Here is a 14,670-nt window from a genome sequence, read left to right as displayed (position 1 = left end):
TTTTAGTTGTTGTGTCTTTAGTATTTACTGAGCTGTTGTCTTTTTATAATTTGCTTGTATCATTCTCATTTGTTTCCCCAAATTTCCTTTTACCACTATTATCTCTCTCTTTAACACTTCCCAGATTTTTTATTGTGCTTGTGAGTAATTTAAATACATTTTTTTTCCTTTTTAGGTTTTTCTTGTAACTGTTTGAACATTATTTTCTTTTCAATTTGTATCCTGATGTTTTCTGCTGCTATGATAGCTTTTTTATGGTGAGATTTTGTTATTGTTGTCATCTGCTCATTTGTTCTCCTAGCCTATTTCTTGAACATGAACTTTATGTTTAAAGTTGGGCTCAGTTGACTTAAGTGGGAATTAGCATTGTCCAAGGATTCAGACATCTTCTGTGCTGTTATTTTCAAACACAGTTTTTGGAGTTAACATTTTTTTGATGCTTCTAAAGTGTTGTGGTCTGGAAAGAGATGTGGTTCACAATTCTCCTGGTTTGTGCTCTGGTTTCCTAGGATCAGCTTATGGCAACCTTGCAGCCATAAGCACTAGTACTTTTCTCTATCCTACAACTGCAACTAGTTCTTTTGACCATGTATGGCAACTTCTCTCTGCCCTGAAAATGTGACCTAAAAGTGAAAATGGGTAATGAAGTTGCCAAGCAGCATCAAGTCCTGTGCCCAGTGTCAGCTCAGAATTCTATCTAATCTCTTTCTGATCAATTAGATAATATGTTTCTGATCACTTCTCCTAGCCCTTTACCATATCATAGCTGAGAGTTGTTCATTGCAGTATTATCACCACTCTGGTTGCCTCTACAGCCTCATACCAATGCTAATGTCATGTGTGCTCCAAGCAAACTTTCACTCTAGCGTCACAGACCTCTACTGCTGACCAGCTTAGGAAGTTGTTGTCTTCTCCTAAATTGTCTTCAGCTGGAAAAATGTCTCATTTTGACCTTTTGTTGGCTAGGTCTCTCCTAAATTCTATTTGCTGTGCTAGCCTAAAATTGTTTGGAGAAGAATATTGAGACAGTTTAATTAGGAAGGCTGCTCTACTCTGCCATTTTAGCTTTCTTACAGTAGAGTCTTGATACAGTCTAATATGCTTGAAGTGAATGCAGTTTGGCTCCAACTTGGATTTTGGTTTATTTAAATGAATTAGCTTCCTTTTCTTTCTAATGATTATGCTGAAAGTACTTATAAATTCAGAATGGCAAGTCCATTTGAAATGTGTGCATAAATTACACTTTTGAAAGTATCAATATCATTTCAAATTGTAGCAAGCTTTCATTAAACCCCAAATTCTAAGTTAACAGTTGTTGATAAATCCTAATGAAATGGGGAGAAATGTACCTTGATAAGTCTATAGCATGTTGCAGAATGAAAGAGAAGAAAAAAATTCAGCCAGAGTTGGTTAAAAATAGATCTTGTTTTATTTCTGAAACCACACTGTAAGATCTTCTGTTACATTTCGTTGATTATGCACTGTTTGGTGACTAAATTTGATAGGTGACAGGCATGGAAAGAAATTGCTTTACATAGCACAATTTAATCCTTTTACCTCCTTCAATAAATACCAGAACTTTGGCCTCAAAATTGGCAGAAAATATTTTTGAAACTTACCATAAATGCTATAATAGCTCACCCATCTCTGTACATGTATATTCCTTAGGGTCAAGAGATCATATAAGAAAGAAAGAAAAAAGTGCCCAGGAACATATATTCATATGTTTTTGTTTCTACACTTTTTGATATTTAAAATGTGAATATAATATTTCTGTTAGCTGAATCTAGAAACCTACAAATGTTAATCATTAAAAGGCTCAATTACCTCTCTCAAAAATTTATTATTGATGTGGGATTTATCCATGTCAGCTATTTGCCATATACAATCTGATCATCTCATCATAGCAAAGATTCAAATTTCAAAATAACTTTTTTAAAAATGAAAAAAGGATAGTTAGTGCAATTTAGTATAATTGGATCTTGAATTAAACAAACAATTGTTTAAGTTGACATTGAATGTGACTATAATACGTTCATCAAGAAGAATAACAAATGTAAATTAATTGCCACAACAAGGAGATCAAAAGATACCACAAAATATCTTAGTCAGTAAACATCTAATTTACTTGCCAAATGGAGAAAAATGGTTGCCAAAAGCAACCCCAGTTTAGAATATAAACCAGTCTGCAAAATGTTAAAAAGAAATGTAATGAAAATTAGTGTCTTATAGTAAAGAGAACTTTAGGAGGGTAAAATCAGTTTAAGTAAAATGTACTAAGATATTTAACCAAGAAAAGGGAGGCAGGGAAAGAGAGGGAAAGAGAGAAGGAAGGAAGGAGGAGGGAAGAAAAGGGAGAGAGAGGAAGAGAGAAAGGGAGGGAAAGAGGAAGGCAAGGAGAGCCTTTGTTCTATTTATCTAGTTTCTTCTTTACTCATTTTACCCTAAGAAATGCTGACCCCATATTTAAAGAAATAATTCAGCGAATGATTGAATTTTCAACCTGGGAGTAAGTAACCCTAGAAGTTAACCTAGCCAAATTCCTTTAATTTTTAGATGAGAAAAGTAAGATTAAGCGTAAAGAAGTAAAACTTATGTACTTAGTGATAAAAAGTCAGTAATAGAACCCATATCCCTCCATCATAAATCTGGTGTCCTCTTCCACACTGACACAGTGGGTCTAAGAAATCTGGACTTATAATCAAGAAGACCTAAGTTTGATGCTTCCTTTTATCATTTGTTAACTGTGTGACCAAAACAATTTATTTCATTCCTCGGAGTCTCATTTTTTTCCTCTGCAAAATGGAAATGGTATTTAATATCTGCAATATTCAATGGTATTATCATGAAGTACAAATGATACTTCTGACATGTCAAGAATTATATCAAATCAGCTATTTTTATTGCTAGTATGGGTTTCTATGAGAAGGATCCAAGATGAGATTCCAAAACAGTGCCTCTGGTTTTCAGGCCAGAATTCCAATATATTGTATGCAAATATACTAGCACAAGAGCATAATACTCTTTACAAAGAGAATATCATTAAGGACAAGTCATGACTTATACATATGAAGAAACTTTTATATGACCTGAAGTTAAAATGTCATAGATTGTATCTCTAAATTGTAAGAAGCCCCAGAGGCCAGCTAATCTAATCTAAGCTTCAGTTTTTAAACTTTAAAATTCAGATTGGCAATATTTCATTAATTATAGTCATTTCATTAAGGATAACATGTAAAAAGCACAAAAATCAGAGGTTATAGCTTGTTTTTATTACTTAAAATGTCCAATAATAAGTTTGGGGAAAGAACAATATATCACAAATGGTCATTTTGAACATATAAAATAAGAATCTTTTATTTGGTTTGTTAGCTAAGTTCAGCATATTGTCACTGAAATATTATGTTCCCTCTCTCCATGCCCAGTATGTTCTGAACCTAGCTCTGACTAATGGAGGGAAGCAAGAAAGTCTATGCTTTGGGAAATGTTTCACATGAATGCTTCCCTCTGATAAGAGAAAATAACTGAGAATTTCTATGTGCACATTCTTGTTTGGGGTTCAGTAGCCTAAGGTCAAGGAAATGGAAAGGGAGTACTGATGGGAGAAGAAGGGGAAATCACCCAGAAACAGAGTTCAAATACCTCAAAACTCTGATGGATCTATGATCTTGTCCATGTAGCTACTTTCTTCAAGACTGAAGAGTATAATCGATCTACATCTTTCCTACATCCTTCTGAAAATCTAGAGAGCCCTTCAAAAATGCCAAGAGCTTTCCTCTTAGTCTTGTAGCTTTCAGGGAGAAATAATGTAAATTTTTGGATACCCATATGTTTCATATGAAATGACCAAAATGTAATGACCTGGTACCTCATTGTTTTTCATGTTGCTTCCAATGATGCAAGTTGATCTCTCTCTCTCTAAGGCTAAGAAATGGGAGATCTGAGATTTCTGTCCTATCTCTTAGACTTTTTTAGCCAAGTAAGTGTTTACCATCTTCTGGGTACTGATTTATTATTCCGTGTATTGAGGGAATCAGATTAGATGAACTTCTTAGGACCTTAAAGTTCTAAAATTCTATGGAGTTGGATAAATAGAGAAGTAACTCTTGGATAATTAAAAAAAAAACTGCTCAGGGCTTTGTTTCTGTAACAGGCACTCTTCAAACTCTATCCCGAGGATACTTTATTATTATTTATTATATTATTCTCCTCCAACACTAAAATTATTTGTATTGTAATTGTTTTCAAATTTTCTTTTGGTTATTTTTATAGCATTACAAAGTAAAGATTCAAATTTAGGATTTCTATCATTTCCTGATTTTGCCAAAAAGGAATTAGAAATCTGTTATCAGCAACCAACAGTCAAGATCTTATTGCTGGAGCTTCTCCAAAATCATAGAACTTTAGGGTTCAATTTCTCTCAATATGTCTAGTTAGCATGATTTAATTTATTTTCTCTCACAATAATTTAACAATAGCTATTTTTTCTTTCTCACATGAGAATTTAAAGATATAAAAACGGGATCAGACCACTCTAAAAAGGAAAGGCGAATTTCTGCAGTTTGGCTTACTCAGAATGAAGGGGATAGGCTCTGTTGGCTTTTTGAAGATAATCTCAGGCACATATAATGAAATGCTACCCAATAACTCCTTTACTTGAACTATATTAGCTATATTGTCTTTTCTCTATAAAACTCATTCTAAGTTCCTTGAGGTTAAGTGTCACATCTAATAGATATGAGATAGGGAGACCTGAGTTCAAATTCAGCCTCTGACAATTACTAGCTATGTCACTCTGGACATATCACAACTTTTATTTTTTTGTCTCAGTCTCTTCACTTGTAAAGTTCGGATAATGACAGAACCTATTTCCCAGAGTAGTTATGAGGATCAAATGAAATAGTAATTGTAGGATCCTTAACACAGTGCCTGCCATATAATAAGCACTATATACCTATTTGCTATTATTATTATTGTCTAGACTTTATTTCTCCCAAAACATAGAGGCTTGCATTAAGTAGATACTTAATCAGTGTTAATTAGTTAGTCAAGTTGACGCCCATCAATTGACTTTTTTCCATCCTTTAAAGCATAGGTTAGTTATTACTTTCTCTTTGAAGTCTTCCATTATTCATGTGATACCTTATCTCTTTCATTTGGAAGTAATTTCTCTGCTGATGATATAGCTCTTTAAACATTTCCTTTTATATATATATATATGTAATCATACATATATATATAAACATACATATATATACACATACATACATACACACTTCTTAGCATATATAGACATATATTATAGTATTTTGTATATTTTTGTATTATTTGTATATATTTGTATATTACTTGTATATAAAGCAAATACATATATGTATATGTATGTGAGTATATTTGTGCTGCCAGAAGTTAATAGATATACTTTTCATTTTTGCCTATGACAATACTTTATTTGACTGACAAACAAAGTCAATTAAAATATTTTCATTTTTAAAAGGTCAAGAGCTAACCCAGACTTTATCCTTTATCTTTATGTAATTATTATTTAGAAGAATACTCTAATTATACAAAGGGTAACCTTTTACCAGTTTCAACCATCCAGGACACAATCCATGAAATTAAAAGGGTTTTCTTAATGTTTCTAAGTACTAAAATACTTACCACAAAGCCTATACTTTACTATTTAGAAGTATACCTCAATCTATTCATAGCCTGAATAACTTATTAAGTCATCATTTACCCACAATTTTAGTAGCCCTGATTATATGATTATTCAGACTACAGTAGATTTGCCAGAAAGGAATGAGAAATTTATTATCAGTGACCAACAGTCAAGATCTTGTTGCTGGAGCTTCTCCAAAATCATAAAACTTTTAGAAGGGAAGGACTGCTAGAGTCAGGTACACAAAGCAGAAATAACAAATAGTAAGGTATAATAAAATATAGGGAAGATAGAAAAGTACTGAGTTACAATATGATAAGATAACTGGTGATCATAATAACCTTGAATTTCTCAGAGGTTAAATTATTCTTTCTTAGGAAGCCTGGTAAGACTATAAAGTGATTTATAAATTCATAAGCATATTTAAAATCATTACTATAAAGGATAAATTTTATTCATTTAGTAAATGTATCTCTATGAAACATTTCAAAGTGGCAAAAAGTGAGTAATTGCAGAATGAACCATGCCCCTCTTCCAACGCCCAACCCCAGTATGCCATATGCCATTGATAGCCTTTCATATTCTTCCTCTAGCACTGAATACCAATTCACAGACCCCAAATGCCTAACTTCAAGTTGACTCCAAGGATATTGGTGACTTCCTTTGACATTTACTAACTGTATAGCTGGGATACATTGGATTTTTTTTAATGTCTTTTTTAAATCTATAAAATAGTTATACTAATTTTTCTAATCTGATCTTCATGGATGTGTGAGTTCAGATGAAATAATGAATGTATATGAAAAAACTCTTCAAACCATATATATACAGATACATTTATAACTTAATAAATGTATCTATGTGAAAATATATATGTGTATGTGTGTGAATATACACATATATATGCATGCACACATTTGTATATCTATCTATATGCTAATTATTTAAAAGTAGAGATAGTAGGAAATTTCTACAGAATACTAGAGATAGAATATTATTTACCTAATTTGGTCAAGTGTTTATCAAACAAAAGAGAAAGTTTAAACTTAGAGAATAAAATATGCCTAGAGGCATATCATAAGAAGTTCTAAAAATAATGTCTTTTAAAACTTCAAGGAACCTTAGAATAAAAATGGTTTGACTACCTTGCTACTTATATTTAATTCCACTGCTAGAGAAGTTCTCATTACTCCATATTGTAGGATGCTTTAGGATAAAAGATTCTTAAGAGTATCTCAGAAGTCAAGAGATTTAGAAATATGTGGATTGTAGACCCCAAATAAAGAGCATAGAATAGGAGAGAAGGATTTACACTTAAACAACAAGGTTACTTTTAAGAAAAAAGGATGATCAGAAAGGGTGAAATGTATAATTATGGCTTAAAAAAGTAGAAAAGATTATGGTAAGGGGACCAGATAAAACAATAGTAAAAGATATTGAAGAAGGTAAATTTAAAAGATTTAATTTTATGTAATTTTATGTAATCATTTTGAAGAAAGAAGAAAAAATAACCACATGAAATGGGAAAGTATTAAAAGCTAAGATTCACACAGAAAAGTTGCATTTGTTTTCTTTTTTTTTTCAAAAGCCACCCATGATTGTAACTAAGTAAATAATCTAGATGAATGTAATACATAGCAAATTATGTTAAGTTATTAGGGAGAAGAATAAACTCAGAATGAGGCTGTTATTTTCCTGAATATCTTTAATATTGAAAGAATGGGAAGCTCAAGTGCAAGGAAATTTTTCTCTGCCATTTTAATATCACCTCCTACAATTCCCTTACTTGGATTCTCAATTTCTTTATCTGTATTCAGAAGTAGCATTTGACCTAAGTTTTGAAAGAAGCCAGGGATTCTAAGAGACAGAAATGAGGAAGAGAACATAACAGGGTTAGGGGAATTTGAGATAAATGTAATATGTAATCTTTATTCTCTAAGAGCTTTCAATCTCATTGTCCAGACAAAACTAATACACATCATCATTAGTTACTATGTCAAGGTAATACATAACAGAAGTAAAGCTAGGAAGGAGGTCATTTATTCCAACAGATGAAGGAAAAGCAGGCCAGAAAAGTGACCCAACTCCTACAAGGTACCAGATCCAAAGATTCAAACCCAGATTTTCTGACTCCAAAGCCAATATATTTTCTATATTTACTGCATTCTCCAATTTACTAAATACCAGGTGTAAATATGTGCTTTGGAAGTTCAAAGGAGAAAGCTCATTGGGGAAGAATAGAATTGAGAGTAGAATAGCAGGAGTGAAGATATACATGTTCTAGTCATATGTAAGGGCAAAGGAGACATGCAAAGGAATGAATAAGACAGTTGGAAGGATCAATGCCTAGTTGGAATGGTTTACAGAATTGTAGCCTGTTAGAATTCGAATGAGTCTTTCAAATTCAACTCTTTCATTTTGTAGATAAAGAAATTAAAACCTATATATGTTAGTTGAAGAAAACATGTAAGGGAATTGTAAGAGGTGAGATTAAAATGGGAAGGTGGAAAATGCATTGTTAAAAGATCTTGAAAGCATGACAAAGGAATTTAGAAATTTTATTGGTGATGAAGACATTGAAGGCTTTTTTTAAAAGTAGGGAATGAAGCGACCAAATTGTTTAAAGAAGATTAATTTGGTGAAATGAAGGAGACTAATTAGGAGGCTAGTTCAATATTCCAGGCATGAGGCAATAAGAACCTGAACAATGTTGATGATTATGGAAACAAAATAACTCATATAGTACTTTTCAAGGTTTATAAAATACAATCTTCTTGTCAACAATATAAGTTAGAAAGTGCAAAAATAGTTTCCACTTTCGAGATGAGCAAACAGAATCAAAGGGGTTGATTAAACCTATCATCTCACAGATGCAGTAAAGCTTAAGATTTAGAACATTCACCCAAAGTCTCTTTGTATTCTAAGTATAGTATAGTTTGTACCTCTTGCCTGGTCTATTCTAACCATCTTCCGACTAATTATCTCTCTTGATATCTATGTCTTTCTGGTTTACCCTCCACACAGTTGTCAAAATAATCTTTCTGAGCCTGTCTGACCATGTCACTTCCCTGATCAAAAATCTTTAATGTCTGCAAATTTTCTGAGGTAAAATGCAAATTTCACTGTCAAACATTTAAGATCTTTTACAATCCATCTCCAACTTTCATGTATTCTACATTCTAGTCAAACTATACAGCTAACTTCTTGGAATCAAACTTTCTCTATCCCTTTTCCACTCATTTGCAAAAACCTTTCTGATGCTTTGAATCCAATCCCTCCTCACACAAGGGACTTGGATTCCAAATCTTCAAGCTTCAGCTCTAGAGTTGATCCCTTTGCAAAGCCTGCTCTGATTCCCTTCCTCTTGTGAGTTTTTCCTCCATTCTCAACTTTTCTTCTAGTCATTTCATCTTTCCCTTGCCTCTTTCAGTGACTACTTTTTGTATGAGTCACCATAGTATAAAGTAAGCCCTTTGAGGGCAGGAACATTTTCCTTTCTCTCCTTATATGTCCAGTAACTAGATGCGGACTTTGAGCATACTAATCTTCAATACTTGCAGTCAGTAAATACTCGATAAATGCCTACTGAATTAATAAATCATTATTGCAATGAATTAACTTGAAATAAATGAAATCAGCCTTCCTTCGCCCCCTCCCCCCCAATCTGGGGGGAGGTGAGGAAGCAGGGCAAAAAAAGATTGCACTTTTCAGGAAAGGTCAAATTTTCACTTGAATACCCTGAGGTGGAGTGGTGCTACCCAGGGATATACTCAATGCGGCAGCTTTCACCTCTTCCCTTACCGTCAATGATCTAGGCTACCACAACTTAATAAGTCTAATAAGGGAAAGCAAGAGCAGCGGAAACAACCCAGAACACCTTCAACAAGGACAGTATTGTTTATTGAAATAATAGTGTGTGAACATACATGAAGAGCAGGGTAAGTATATTTGGCAGGCAGAGATATATACTGCTGACTGGGCATCTTTTCCTCAGAATTTTATTTTTCCCCTCCAGGGGACAAGCCTGTGGCTTCGTATCTCTGCTGACAACTGAAGATCAGGATAGGGGCGGGGGTCAGTAGAGGATACTGAACCTACTTGCCCGGTGGCAGAGGGCTGCAGGGGCGCGGTGGGTGGGTGGGGGGAGTGAACTGAAAGGAGTGATTTCCTGATCTCTGCTCCAGTCCATAGATCCTTAACGGATTTTCTTTCTCTCCCTTCCCCCCATTCTCTTCTTCTCTCTGTTTCTCCCTCTTTTTTTCTTTTTTCCCTCTCTTTTCCCCCTCCTCCCCCATTCCCCTCCCTCTCCCTTCCCATACCCCTTCTTCCCTTCCCATCCCCCTTTCTATGTGTGCGCGCCTCTTCCTCTCCCCTCCTCCTCTTTTCCGCCTCTCTCTCCATCTCCTTCTCTCTCTCAGCTCGCCGGGCGACCCTGCTCCTTCCTCCCACATTAATGGCGGCATCTTCGGAAGATGATATAGACCGGCGGCCCATCAGGAGAGTGCGGTCCAAGAGCGATACTCCGTATCTCGCCGAGGCTAGGATCTCCTTTAACCTGGGGGCAGGTAAGAACGACCCTCTTTCCTTCTCCCTGCTCCCTTCCTCTTTCCTCCGCTCAGTCCCCCGCCCCCTTCAGTGATCTCCCACTCCTCTCCCTGCGCTACGCTCCTCTTCCCACTCCCCCACTCCGCCCCCCAACCTGCTCAGGCAGAGTGCCCTGCACTCACTCCTTCACTCACTCTCTTTGTGTCGCCAGAGTAAAGAGGGTGTGCGGTGTGTATGTGTTTGTGGAGGGGGGAGGGGGCAGAGCAGCATTTGAAATATGACATTCTCTGAAAGTGTCACACAAGGGTTTTCCCATCATATTCTCCTATAAGACGGGAAAACAGTATCAATAATAAAAATAGCTTAGAAAGGGGGTTAGGATAGTCCATGGGTTGTGTGAGAAGGGCTTAGAAGAGATTAGTTTGTGTGGGGTCTAACACAGGGCAGAACTTGGTGACAGTGTACAACCACTGCTATAATGTTGGTCTCCTATCTGCATGTCGGTTTTCTGAGGGATTTCAACAATGTGTTCGCCAAGGAGTTTGTGGGAAAATAAAGATACTAGCAATGGTGATGATGACAATGGTGTTTTCACTCCATGTGTAAGAGAATTTATTTGGTGATTGTCACTATACTGTGACTAAAGGAGTTCAAATGGAAAAAAGTGAAAATGATATCTGAGGCCCTAAAGGAAGGGAAGGGGAGAGAGAGGAAGAGTCATGAAAAGCTGAGCAAGTTGGAAATGCTTCCATAGAACCAGCTCCAGGTTTACCTCTGAAATCCATCTGCTGAAACTAGTAGTCAGCTATTAGTGCTGTTAATATCTTACAGGTAATTTTAAGAACCTTTCATGTAGGTTAACTTTACTCTCTGCTTGTACCTGGTAACTACTAGAATATTGTCCTCCTTTCCTCTCTTTAAGGCAAAATGGGAAAAAATCTTTAAAATGTTTATATTAATATTGATAAAGTGATCATCCCCATCTGATTGGTGTAAGTCAACAAATAAAATCTCCTACTTTGTGTTTCTATTTTCTCACAGTGAAAATGTATGAAACTTCTTTAAAGTGTAATTGGTGTTTTTTTCATCCAACATACACTTTAGCTTTTTAATGCAAGGAAAAGCTAAAGAAAAGCAATGATAGTTGTTGCAGCATTTTTTAGTATTCAGTGTAATTATAAATGTAGTTTATATTCTAATCTTTCCTTGAGTAATTCAGGTTGGTTTATGATTGATATGTGTGCCCTGGGAAATTGATGTTAGAATCATTGCTAACAAATTATTCCTGGGCCCATCAAAAAATTGTTTTTTTAAGAGAGGGAGGGAAAAAGTTGAAGGTGGTACAAGCAGTTTATTATTCCTTTAAATAATTCAATCTATTCTTGTACAATGTTTATTACTTTCAAATTAATTTTGAAGTTAAACAGTGGACCAGTTTTACTAAACATTTGGTTTATTTACATTTCACTGCTATTTTCCCGTGAAATAGCACTATATAGCAGTAAGAGGGAACTGTAGCTCTCAATTGTCAATGAGTTGATCTGAGATCTTCCTTCACAAAATTAAGCCCAATAACTTGAAAGCATTTAATTCAATAAAAACAATTCTTGCCACAACTGCCCTTCTGTCTGGCTTCAAATGAAAAGAAGATTCACTCAGGACAGCCCTCTCTTTAAAAAAAAAAAAAAAAAAAAAGTGTTCCATTTATTCCAGAGCGCTGTCCCTGCTTTCCATGGTGCTGAAATGAAAGGTCTGTTGACAATGAAGATAATTTAGAAAGCTTTGAGAGAATGGGGAGATGTCTATTCCCATTCAGAGGCAGAGTTGTCAAAGTGCAGGATATCTAAGCACTGAAAACTTTCCTTTCTTGACCCACCTACTTTAAGTCCCTGTTTACTATGCCTTATGCCTTCTGATACACTGCTCAACTTGTGTGTATACTTTTGCTCTACTTTTTACTTTGGCTGTTTCCTCTCCTGGCTGTTTATATTACAGCTGGTGGTTGGTTACTCTCTTGACACAGTAAACTCTTCTCACAGATGTGCCTTCCCCCTATGTTTAAAAGTAATTGTAGTTCCTGGTTAAAAGAAATAGCCATATTTATCTCTTTGAGCTTCAAGTTGTAATTAAACTATTACTACTATTATCTGTACTATTGAAGAATTGAGATTGTACACACTGAGTAAATTACATAATTTGAGCATAGAGAAGATTTTGTTTTACTTCTCAACAATTTATAAAGAATTAAGCAATGCAACTTTTTTGCCCCTACCCCCCAAAAATACATTATTGTTAATACCTTCATTTAAATGCTTAGTTGAATTTAGTATTTTTTGTTGTTGTTGTTGTTGGGTATTTGTTTCCTCACAATCATAACTTTTAGAAAAAGCAGTGATTAAAGTTTTAAGTGTTAGAAATATTTGCATCTCTGTGGTCATATTTTAATTGTCTCTCAATTGCATGTGATGTAATCTGTATGATGTATTCTCAATAATAATGATGATGATGATCATGTTAATTTACACTTTTACAGTATCTTATGATTTGTAAAGTATTTTATTCGGAAATGTTTTGCGATATGGATAGTACACATATTATTGTATCTATTTTATTTATGAGAAAATTGAGATTTTAGAATGTTCAAAAAATTCACCAAAGAACAGACAACTATTAAGTGGCTGAAACAAAATGTGTACCCAAGCCTCAGGTCTTCAGACTCCAGGTCCATATATATCCAAGTACAGTTTTTAATTTTATATTGAATCAGAAGTAACACTATTGAAAAAATAAGGTATACTCCTTTTTCCCTTTAACTTCAGGCCATACTAATACCCAATCACCTGTATCCATAAATAATAAAACATTACCAAAATGTTGTAATTTCTAATAGGGCCCCACATACAGGAAGAGAGTAGAATTATTACATATTGTGTATATTTTATTTCATTTATAAACAAATCTGTCTATTTTAATTTTAGTAGACCATATAGGTGCCTCTGGAGATGTACATGAATCACAAGAATAAATCTTTATTTATTAATAAATTAACTTCATTTTTTGCTCAAAATAATACAGATCAAAATCATTTAAAGAGCGCTTTTTCAAAAAATTAAATGTGTACAAAAGATGTCCTTTTATCTAACAGAAGAATATGTTCTCACTGTTATTAGGAAATGTCTTCATGTTCTCATTTAATAATGAGCACCACTGACATTTATCTTGTAAAGAACCATTCTGCCTTATGAAGATATTCACTCACTTCTGTGCACCATACACCCAGCTAATAGGTAGATTTTGCTGCTGCTCATCTGAACTATAAGTCAGAGAACATATGGGCCTACATAATTAAAATAAATATGACTGAAATAAAAGTCTGGTACAGGAGAAAAGGAAGATTATCCATTTGGTAGGTAAAAAATCTTATAGCACTAACTTTCAAAGTTCTTTCCTAAAGGTCAAAAGAGATCAGAATGGGTATCCTAGTGACATTTGTTTCATAATCTAGTTCTTTCTTCTGTGTATATGGGAATGAGGGGGAACAGAGAGAATCAATAGTGATCAGGATTGAAAAGTAGAAGAAAATCATCCAGTGACATGGAAGTTTATCCTTATTAGTGTTATTATATTATTCAGTATTAGGAGGTCCTAATGCATTCCTCTTCTCTAGGGGGATAAAACCTGTTCCAGTTTTGGAGATCATCCAAGGATAGCTATTTCTGATCATGCAAGGATAGCTTCTTCCTGTTAGGACTAGAGGCCAATGACAGTCAGAAATGGCTTACCCTAATTATCTGCAAGAGTATCAGTTAGATAAAATTGTAAACTAGGGGCCAAGGAAGACATAGCAGTAAGGAATGTAACATTTTTTCCATTTAACAAACCAGCTTTTGCTAGTTCTAAGTAAAATTGTGAAGTAAATGAAGTTTCTCTTTTGTTAATCCTTTCTAGTCTCTTTTTAATGCTTCTCTTCTCTCAAACACACCTCCACCCAGTGGGACCCCTATGCTAACTCATTCTTGGCGGACTACTGTTGCAAAATCATGAAACCACAGAATTTTAAAGTTGAAAAGGGCCTCTAAGTTCCACCCATTTCTTAAACATATTCCCCACTACCACATACCTAACAAGTATACTAGCTTTTGCATCAGATCATGGTTGCCCTCATTTTGCCAGCTCTATTTTTTTCCCTAATAAAGAAATATCCCTATCTGGAAGAAAAGGGGAATGTTAGAAGAGGAGATTAGACTAATTTAATGTCTAATGTAATTACCCTCAAACTATTTTTATTTTAATTCTTCAAGATTCATGGAATCATTATCAAAAATTTATACAAGAATTCTTCTCAATAAAACACTTTCTTAGTTTCATTTATCCTATGATAGCAGTAAGCAGCATTTTTAAAGACTCATTGTATGGTGTACTATGTGCTATAGAAAAAGGCTGCAAAGACAAAAAAAATCCGA

The 14,670-nt window shown here is 34.5% G+C and overlaps 1 protein-coding gene across 4 annotated transcripts in view; it reads left to right on the top strand.

The window, feature by feature from the left end:
- Nucleotides 1-14,670, top strand: part of PHACTR1 (phosphatase and actin regulator 1) — a 635,610-nt gene that overhangs the window by 12,331 nt on the left and 608,609 nt on the right. For all 4 annotated transcript variants that reach the window (XM_051970672.1, XM_051970675.1, XM_051970671.1 and 1 more), the window contains one exon: nucleotides 10,081-10,227. In XM_051970672.1, the coding sequence (XP_051826632.1) occupies nucleotides 10,081-10,227 (147 nt within the window). The remainder of the gene's footprint in view (nucleotides 1-10,080; nucleotides 10,228-14,670) is intronic.

The sequence above is a fragment of the Antechinus flavipes genome, chromosome 1 (assembly GCF_016432865.1).
Source record: "Antechinus flavipes isolate AdamAnt ecotype Samford, QLD, Australia chromosome 1, AdamAnt_v2, whole genome shotgun sequence".
NCBI lineage: Eukaryota > Metazoa > Chordata > Mammalia > Dasyuromorphia > Dasyuridae > Antechinus > Antechinus flavipes.
The sequence above is the reverse complement of the archived record's forward strand: the minus strand, read 5'-3'. Positions and strand labels throughout refer to the sequence as shown.